The sequence below is a fragment of the Berghia stephanieae genome, chromosome 14, assembly GCF_034508935.2.
Source record: "Berghia stephanieae isolate SIO BIC M18660-M18661 chromosome 14, UCSD_Bste_1.3, whole genome shotgun sequence".
Taxonomy (NCBI): Eukaryota; Metazoa; Mollusca; class Gastropoda; order Nudibranchia; family Aeolidiidae; genus Berghia; species Berghia stephanieae.
This window is the reverse complement of record NC_088373.1, coordinates 25,067,014-25,077,794: the sequence shown is the minus strand read 5'-3', so window position 1 is coordinate 25,077,794 and position 10,781 is coordinate 25,067,014. Positions and strand designations below refer to the sequence as shown.

The following is a 10,781-nucleotide window of genomic DNA, read 5'->3' as shown; positions in this document are numbered from 1 at the left end:
TCTATCACAAAATACTTTCAGTCAGATCTAACAGACCCGACTACCCAATCACTGCTTAGTCAAAGGTGGGGGTTAGAAAAATAATATCGACTTCACTCGGAATCTGTGGAGTTGATATCCATTCCTTTGCGTATGTGGTGAGTAGTCTATCAACTGAACCATCGGGACCCCTGGATATTGCGCTAAATAGCTGCTCAAGTTTTGCTTTTTTAAAATCCTTTTTATGTCTCATTTTAGAATGACAAGTTTATTCAGTCGCAATTCAGGGGCCCTGATGGTGAAACAGATATTACATATGTATTCCCCAAAACAGACACCTGGGAGGCGAGGAGAACATCGAGTGAGTATTCTGTGTAATGGAATGTAAGAATTCATTCATACAACGTGCAGAACACACAACGTGCTCTAACACTACACATACAAAAATAATATGTAACATAAAATCGTAATACTATTACCACTCAAAAGCCTACCTGAATAATAGGCTTCAAAAGTCGTGTCTTCCCTCGTAATGACGCATAGTAACTTAGTAACCGATTCTAAACTATCGGAACAATGGCGACGCCCTAAAGAAATACTTCTCCGAAGAGCATAAAAGTGTATCCAGAGGAGGAAAACATAAATCTGATCATGTTTTGACTTTTATACATTCTGATCACATGACATGTGAATAAGTTCGAGCTCGCATGAAGAATAAAAAGTACCGATTTTCTTTGTTTAGAACCAAGCTGCTCGTTGCTGGGCGGACGTGACATCAAACTATTGAATCCTATTGGAACGTTTTCAAAAGTTTTGTAAAATTCCTGAGCTTGTACGTCTTTGATTTTTTGTCTGATGTATTCCATACTTTTATATCTCAACAGAGAGAGAGAGAGAGAGTTTTTTCTCAGCTTGCGATAGTTTACAAATGGGATATTAATCAGTTATTCATATGTTGGATCAGAGTGGGCCAGCAGGTGTGTAGAGTTCAAAAATCTCTGTGAATTAAGATGGCGCTATATCATTTGTGCCCTTTCGCCCCAAAATTTGTTCTATACTTTAAGGACCCTGTTGAGAAAGACTTTTCAGCTAGCGATAGTTTACAAATGGGTGCGTTGTAACGAAGCTTCCGAGCGGGTAGCGATGGTGCACGATTATGGTAATGAGTTTGCGGCCAGGATAGATAGTCATAACATAGAAGAGTGAGCACCATAAGAAGATGCTGCTATGCTGACCTGCATAGTGAACCGAGCCGAAAACAAAAAGTAGAAAACAAAAGAGGAAATGGAGTTTTGTCTGTTGGTTTTTTTCACTGTTATCAATTTTGTGTGTGTGAGAGTTGCAGTACCCAATAACCGTCCCAATTGAAAAATCATGTCACATATTTTGTTTATTTCAAAATTAAATGTTAATGTTAATTTCATGTGCTAGGGAGTCCTTGACCTCCCAAGATAAGCAGGAGGTCAACAGCTGCATCTTCTCTCCCCTTTTTATCTGTTTTCCGAGTTGCTTTCTGTCTTCACCTTGGAATGTAATAATTTTGTACTAGCTCTAGCGGAAATCATTTTCTGGGAGGGAAAATATATAGTTATAGATTTGGAAGATGATATTTTTATCTTTAAATCATCTCTCTGTTGTGTACTGTTACATTTTTGTTTTAAATATAATATAATGGTTTGCAAGCATTTGAGTCTATTCATCATAGTGGGATCCTGTGCTTTTGTATGGATGAGACTTTTCGGTTATTTGAAACTAAGTACACTGATAATGTGCTCTTGGAATTCACATATGCTGTTCTCTATTTGAATCATTCCCTTTTGTCTTCCTTGTTCTCGTGCACTTTCAATTGTAAATCTATTGATTTGATTATCTCATTTCCTTTCTTTCTATGGCGCTGAAATGACCTTAATTTGTTGCAAGCGATGTAATACCCTTTAAAAAATTTTTTTTTAAAACGAATAAAACAAAAATGTGATCATGTGACTATGACTTTGAAAATTGACATTTTTATAACGCTTTTTGTCTGTACAAAATACTTTCATTTTAATGCAAGCCTGGCTATGGTTTTGTTGTTGTTTTTTTGTGTGGTTTTCTTGTAAAATTAACTTTCATAATAATAATAATAATAATAATAGATCTTTATTGTCCACAAATATGGCAATTTGTCATTTAGTTACACTTGTCATAACGTTATATGATAACTATAACATTGAACAGACACCTCACTCCTACCCATTCTCTCTCTCTCTCTCTCTCCCTCTCTCTCTCTCACCTCTCTCTCTCTCTCTCTCTCTCTCTCTTCCTCTCTTTCTTTCACGCTTTCGACATACACAACATCAACATTTTCATTTCATTTTCAATTCGTTACATTCTTGGCAATTCAACACCAAATATTATCATCATTATCAATTGGTCACTTCATCCAGCCTAACATTAAACAAATTAATCAGTCAATCAGTCAACGCATCAATCCTTGGTTTTGCTGTACCATATGAAATATTCAACATTTTTATTGCTGATGGAACGAACGTTGATTTATACTTGTTAGTTTCCACATTTAATCTGACAAAAACTTCTCCCAGATGGCAAAAATATCAAATTCATGGTATAAAATATGTTTTTTTATTGTTGGTAATTGAGAATGCTTTCCTTTCTATTGCTTTTCCATGAATTCTTTCCACTTCATCAACAGGATGGTTTATTATTTTTGATGCCTCTTTGTAATTCTAAATCATCATACAATGCTTTATATAATATTAAGCGAAGGATAGGTCTTCAATCAACAAATCGCGAAATAAGATGAAATTAGTGGTGCACTTTTGTGTCGGAAGTAAACAAGGCCGCGCCATTTCGATTTCCTTGAGACAAAAACATTGATACGAACGATTTTTCCGAGGATTTGAAGCAGAAACTCTAAACGTTAAAGTTTGAAGTACATACCATTCATTAATACGAACAATCATACAACGTTTAATACGTAAATGAGTGAAACGTTGCCATGAAACAAATAAATATCAAAAGAATTCATCACATAGGTGTGATATGATATGACGGTTTGTCATGAAATGACAATATTGTTATATTCAAAATGGTCCAGTTTGGGGAGGAGGATTGAGTCAGGCAGAATGGTTTATCCCACAGGGTTGTCGCTTCAGCTAACGTTGTTGCCTGTCCATAAAGGGGCTGAGACACTGTAATTTTTCTCAAGGCATCAGATTTTTCATTCCTCTATCCTTGGTGCTCAAATTAGCAGGTCTGATAACCGAATGTAATTATGGGCTTGAATTACCATTGTTGTAAAGGTTTCTATACTTTGCGTTATTTTAGAGTAATTCCATTAAAACAATGAGACCATAATAATTTGGGTTATCAGATGTGTAAACAAGTACACGTTGCTCTATCCCATAATCTATCTAGTCACTGATTGAATTCAAACCCAGAAATTCTTTTTTAAGGTTATCGAGCAAACAAGTTGTCTTGATTAGTTTTGAAGTCACTCCAGCAAAACTAAGAAAAGTTGTACGTGCTACCACACAAGATAACTAGTCAGACACAAACGCTAACATCTCACTCCTTCTAACATTGGGCAAACCCGAACATCTCACCCATTCTGACATTGGGCAAACTGGAACATCTCACCCATTCTGACATTGGGCAAACCCGAACATCTCACTCATTCTGACATTGGGCAAACTGAAACATCTCACCCATTCTGACATTGGGCAAACCAGACATCTCACTCATTCTGACATTGGGCAAACTGGAACATCTCACACATTCTGACATTGGGCAAACCGGGACATCTCACTCATTCTGACATTGGGCAAACCCGAACATCTCACACATTCTGACATTGGGCAAACCGAAACATCTCACTCATTCTGACATTGGGCAAACCGGAACATCTCACTCATTCTGACATTGGGCAAACCGGAACATCTCACTCAATCTGACATTGGGCAAACCGGAACATCTCACTCATTCTGACATTGGGCAAACCGGAACATCTCACTCAATCTGACATTGGGCAAACCGGAACATCTCACTCAATCTGACATTGGGCAAACCGGAACATCTCACTCATTCTGACATTGGGCAAACCGGAACATCTCACTCAATCTGACATTGGGCAAACCGAAACATCTCACTCATTTTGACATTGTGCAAAACATCCTCAGCGCTGTTCCCTAAATACCAAGCATCTGATGGGAAATAACAGATTTAAAGTCTTTGATTTGACTCGGCTTACCAGGTGGATGCTCTAACAACTGAGCCATATGAATTTATATCTGTATATATAAAAAGATTAAATCCAGGGGCGTTACTGAACCTGTCAATCTTCAAAGGAAATCATTATTAGTACGGAAAAGATCTTGGCAACTGAGATCAGGTTTTCCCTTTTAAAATTGAACAATTGGCAGACAGAGTGTAAACACTGTAGTCCACTTGAACACTTCTTATACGACATCCTATGACATATCCATACTTTGCCTTAATTACATGATTATATTTGACATCTTAATGACAGCCGTCATAATTGTATTCAATAGTATGTTGTCACGTCGCCCAGCAACGAACAGTTTGGTTCTAAACAAAGAAATTCGGCACTTTTTATTCTTCGTGCAGGCGAGACCTTTTTCACATGTCATTATAAATCTGATCATGTTTTGACTTTTATACATAAAAGTCAAAACATGATCAGATTTATAATGTTTTTCTCCTCTGGATACACTTTATGCTTGCGGAGAAGTATTTCATAAGGGCGTCCGCCATTGTTCCGATAGTTTAGAACCAGTAACTAAATTACTATGCGTCATTATGAAGGAAGTGACGTCACGACCGTTGGGATAAATTTATATTCAAAATACTGGTCGTTCTAAAGCAGAAAACACTGGTGCGACCATTGATTTTTCTGTGTTTCAATTATGGCCAGAACAACACATGTCAAGTACACACACAGTGTGCAAAGCCGTAATAATATAACATTTAATGAGATGTGCGGTAGTCATTATTGTAGTTTGTTTATTTACAAATATAGTACCGTTTACCACAATCATCATTTGCAAACTGGTCGTTGGAACACTAGATTAATAGTTAAAAATATGAATGTATGAATATATTACGATAATAACTCTCTTAATTGTATATTTATCTATGCTTTTTCATAATGCGCGTGAATGCGTGCGCGGGTGTGTACATGTGTGTGTATATATACATAAAATATAATAAATATAATTATCATCTTTATGATCGTAAATATTTGTGCATAAATGTATTCATTGAATCTATTTTAAACGTCATCTAAAATGTTACGAATGTTGTGATCTTCTTCTTCTTCTTCTTCTTCTTCTTCTTCTTCTTCTTCTTCTTCTTCTTCTTCCGTTTATGTCTGTAACTTCAAATGTTGAAGATTCCACAGACCACAGTATTTTTCTTTCATTGGAGATGTGAAACTATTCCACTGTCTTAATTAATGTCGATGGTATTATGAATGAGTACTAGACGTCTAGTATGCATCCACTCTTGAGTGGGGAACCATAAACTTGGATGACTTCCTCTTATTGTGTTGAATATTACCGAGGGGTAATTTTACTTGATGGTTTATGCTTTGTAAATATTATTACTTTGTCACGCTTTCATCTCGATCTCTGTTGCTGTGGTTCAAGATTTAAATCAGTTTCATTTTTAAAAATATCTTGTTGTTTTGATTTATAAGTTTGACGGTTCTGTTTTGTGTTTGTTCGATTTCTTCGATTTCTGATTTGTGTTGAGGGTCCATAACAGATCTAGTATATTCTAGTGTTGGCCTAACAAAGGCTTCGTAGCACTTAAACTTTATTTCCCTTCTGCTGTCGTATAAGTTTCTTCTGAGGACGCCTAAGTTAGAGTTTGCTTTTTGCATATGTTTGTAACATGGTCTTTCCAATTTAGTTTGTTAGTTATTATTACTCCTAGATATTTCGCCTAGCTCACTTCTTCTAATGCAGTGTAATGTATTGTGTATGTTGAATGTATGATTTTTCTGTTGAACTTTAGAACCTTTTGCTTCTGAGGATGGAATTCCTTGCTATTATTTATTTCCTAGCATTGTAAGCGATCTAGATCGGCATGAACAAAATTATGTGTCACGTTTAGTTCTTATTGTCTGATATAGAAAACTGTCATGTGTAAACAATCTCAGTTGGGTTCCTGATTTAAATCTTTCTGCTATATCATTAATGTAGATTAATAATAGGAGGGGGCCGAGAACTGTGCCCTGGGGAAGACTAGACACGACTTGGGCTGACTGTGATGACTCACCATCAACGACAACTACTTGTCTTTGATTGGTCAAGAAGGACATTGGAATGTTTTGTTTTGTACTTAATATCTCCATAATTTCAGTCCAAATGTATGAAGGTGAACTTTGTCGAAAGCTTTGCTAAAGTCTGAAAATAATATGGTATCAGTTCGTAGTTTTTTATTTATATTTTCTGCTTCTCATGACCTTTTTTCCTAAAACCATGTTGTGATTCTGTTAAAATTTTATTGGCCTCTATGTGATTCATAATGTCAGAAATATGACACGTTTCAGTATTTTACTGGTGATTGATGTAATAGGTACTGGTCTATAATTAGATTTATATTTTTATCTTTTTTTTGTAAATTGGTGTTGTCTTTCTTGTTCTCCAATCATCCGGTACTTTCACTTGGCTAAGTGAACTCTGGAAAATGTGTGTCAATATACCTAGGTGCTAGTTTGTCTGAGTAATTTTTCATTAATTTTCTTGGGTAATATAATTGTTGCTGCTCGAAGCTCGAAGAAATAAATAATAATGTGAAAGTGAATGTAAGCTTCAATTTAATTAAGAAAACATATACAATGGGCGTTTGGGTTTCCCCTTCATCAACAAAACAGGATGAATGAAACACTACAGATGAATGAGATAATATCAATTACTATGTCAGGAAGGAGTGGTCGCCCTTTCTCTATTTCAACAAAATCAGAGAGACACCGAAAATCTTTTCCGCCGTCCATTATTAGGCTTTATAACAACAAGCAAGAATCATTTTATATAATTATTTCGCATTTTTACTTTCAAATGTTGTAAATACTAATTTATTTTTGTTTTGCAATCTTTTCAATTTTCAATTTATAGTGGCAGTTTTAACTATTTTACTGTGTTGAAATTATTCATATTATAAAGCGCGGCTCTGGTTGTGGAGCTGTTCCTTTTTATATATATACCTACATTCTATTTCCAATGTTCCTAGATAGTTAAATGGAGCCCAGTAACTTGCATGTGATAACTGGGTGTGATTTAGCAGTATTTGATAGTCATATCCTAGCTAAGCAACACAAACTAGAACAAAATAATTTTAAAATGTTTCGATAGAAAATTCATCTACCATTTCTATTTCTCTTTCAAAGTAAAGGGTAAGACAGTATGTGAGGCCGAGGTTCTGCAGGGAAGTGTAATAGCAAAGGAATATAATATTGCTCCTGATCCCAACAGTGGAGACTTGTATCTACCTCTTAGTCGATGTAAGTTATCATCATCATCAACATTATTATTATCATCATCATCATCATCATCATCATCATCATCATCATCATCATCATCATCATCATCATCATCATCATCATCATCATCATCATCATCATGATCATCATCATCATCAGTCTTGTCATAATCATCATCATCGTTATCATCATAGTAATAATAATAATAATAATAATAATAATAATAATAATAATAATAATAATAATAATAATAATAATAATAATAATAATAATAATAATAATAATGATGATAATAATAATAATAATAATAATAATAATAATAATGATGATAATAATAATGATAATGATAATAATAATGATAATAATAATAATAATTATAATAATAATAATGATGATGGTGATGATAATAATAATAATAATAATAATAATAATAATAATAATAATAATAATAATAATAATAATAATAATAATAATAATAATAATAATAATAATAATAACAATAATAATAATAATAATAATAATAATAATAATAATAATAATAATAATAATAATAATAGTAACAATAATAATAATAATAATAATAATAATAATAATAATAATAATAATAATAATAATAATTATAATGATAATAATAATGATAATGATAATAATAATAATAATAATAATAATAATAATAATAATAATAATAATAATAATAATAATAATAATAATAATAATAATATTAATAATATTAATGCTAATGATAATAATAATGATAATAATAATAGTAATAATAATAATAATAATAATAATAATAATAAATAATAATAATGATAATATATAATAATAATAATAATAATAATAATAATAATAATAATAATAATAATAATAATAATAATAATAATAATAATAATAATTATAATGATAATAATAATGATAATGATGATAATAATAATAATAATAATAATAATAATAATAATAATAATAATAATATAATAATAATAATAATAATAATAATAATAATAATAATAATATAATAATAATAATAATAACAATAATGTAAACCATTTATACCACGCGTATTCCATATACAAACAGCTGTAGTTGCCTGGATAATAAATAAAAACGTGAGCATTTATATAACGCAACATACATCAAACGTGCTTAGAATGCTTTACAATGGGTCCCAAGCCAACAGCAACACTTAACATATAGGGTATCATGCGTCTACGACAATGCTACAATTTCTTTTCCGACAAGATATAGAGCTGCTAATTACCAGGAACGTATTTTATATATGAGTACGGTGAGAAAATGCAAGCCTGTTGCAAGGACTCACATTGGTAGAGCACTCGCTTTACACGCAAAGGGACTGAGATCCTTCCGGGGTGCAGTTGAAATATTTTTCTGATCCCCCATTGTCCACCAAGCAGTGATTTAAGTAGCTGGGTTTTTTAGATAACAACAAGATATGAAGTGAATAGAAAAGTGCCAGAAGACAATAGAGAATAAAATTTTTCGCGGCGGTGGTGGGGTTTGAACCTGCGACCTTATTGGTACGACAACTCCGCCTGGCAGGTGAGAGCGTGGCTCTACCGTGTGAGCTATCCACGAACACAAAAATATTCGTTTCAAACCCAAGTCATTTCTAGATCCCTCTCTCACCCACTTCTTGAGACCGCCGATTCGTTCGCACACCGCCATCGCGAAGTAATTTTGACCAGCAGTTAAGCTTAATAGCCAATATTCTCAACACAAACATATAACATAGAAACGATTGAGACATTGAGTATGCTCCGGTGTATGGGGTGAATTTTTAATTCAGAAAAGTGAGTGGAGCAGGCACTTATGTTGGTAACAACAAGATATGAAGTGAATAGAAAAGTGCCAGAAGACAATAGAGAATAAAAATCTAGAAATGACTTGGGTTTGAAACGAATATTTTTGTGTTCGTGGATAGCTCACACGGTAGAGCCACGCTCTCACCTGCCAGGCGGAGTTGTCGTACCAATAAGGTCGCAGGTTCAAACCCCACCACCCCCGCGAAAAGGTTTTTTAGATATGATGTAAAGTACTTTTGTGATAGACTATCCTATCCTATCCTATTCACAGTGTAGCAAGCAATGGCTATTGTCTGTTTCACAATAAAGAACCCGGGATAAACTCTTGGCTCCATGAGCCCATTGGCTCTGGAGGGCTACTTAGATTTGGGCGGCAATATGGTCTAGTGGTATGACACTCACTTTCGGATCGGATGGTCTTGGGTTCGAGCCCTTGTTGAGCATAGTTGAGTCCTTGGAGAAGACTCCTTACTCATATTCTCTCACCGTACTCGGGTGTAAAATGAGTACCTGGCCAGGTTTCTTACTTGATAAACTGCAGCGGTTTCAAAATCAAGCTGCTAGAATAAATTTAAGAAGAAATAAGAGAGAACAAACGACTCCAATGCTTTTGACTTTACACTGGTTTCCCATTAGGGCCAGGGTGCTCTTTAAGGTTGGAGTCATGTCTTTTAAATGTTTTCACGGAAGCGCCCCTGCTTATCTCGATGACCTTGTCGAACCATACGTTCAGCCCCGCGCATTGAGATCAGGTGATCATTCTAAATTAAAGTACCAAAAAAGGGTAAAAAACTATCTGACAGATCCTTTAGTCACTTTGCACCGACTGTCTGGAACAATCTCCCCTTATCTCTTCGTGACGTCCGTACTAAACTCGCTTTCAGGAAACACTTAAGAACTTATTTATTTCGAGAATTCTTAATTTATTAGTTATTTTATTTGAGCAGACGATGATCACAGGATATATATATATATATATATATATATATATATATATATATATATATATATATATATATATATTACTTTAGTTTTTAAATATGTTAAATAGTTGGATGGTGGAAGGTTTGTGTGTGTGTGTGAGAGAGAGAGAGAGAGAGAGAGAGAGAGAGAGAGAGAGAGAGAGAGAGAGAAAGAGAGAGAGAGAGAGAGAAAGAGAGAGAGAGTTAGAGAGCGAGAGAGACTGGGAGTGAGATAGATAGATGTAAAGTTAGTGAGAGAGAGAGAGAGAGAGAGAGAGAGAGAGAGATTTGAATGGATTGAAGCAATTGTTATGCGCCTAGATCTTTATTGTATAAAGGAGTGGGCGCAATATAAATAAATTTCATTATTATTATTATTATTATTATTATTATTATTATTATTATTATTATAAATGTACTCAAAGCGCTTTACAAGGGGTCCCTGGTCAACAGCAACATTTAACATGTGGGACGAGACATGACGCCTGTTAGGCGATATTACAATTTTTCGGACAA

At 33.9% G+C, this 10,781-nt stretch overlaps 1 protein-coding gene across 1 annotated transcript in view; it reads left to right on the top strand.

Annotated features, from left to right (window-relative positions):
* The window catches only part of LOC144959964 (uncharacterized), a gene marked incomplete in the record, with an annotated part of 73,599 nt that overhangs the window by 5,574 nt on the left and 57,244 nt on the right, over window positions 1-10,781 (top strand). Inside the window, 2 exon segments of the mRNA XM_078892844.1 lie at window positions 238-340; window positions 7,391-7,504. Coding sequence (XP_078748970.1) covers window positions 238-340; window positions 7,391-7,504 — 217 coding nt within the window.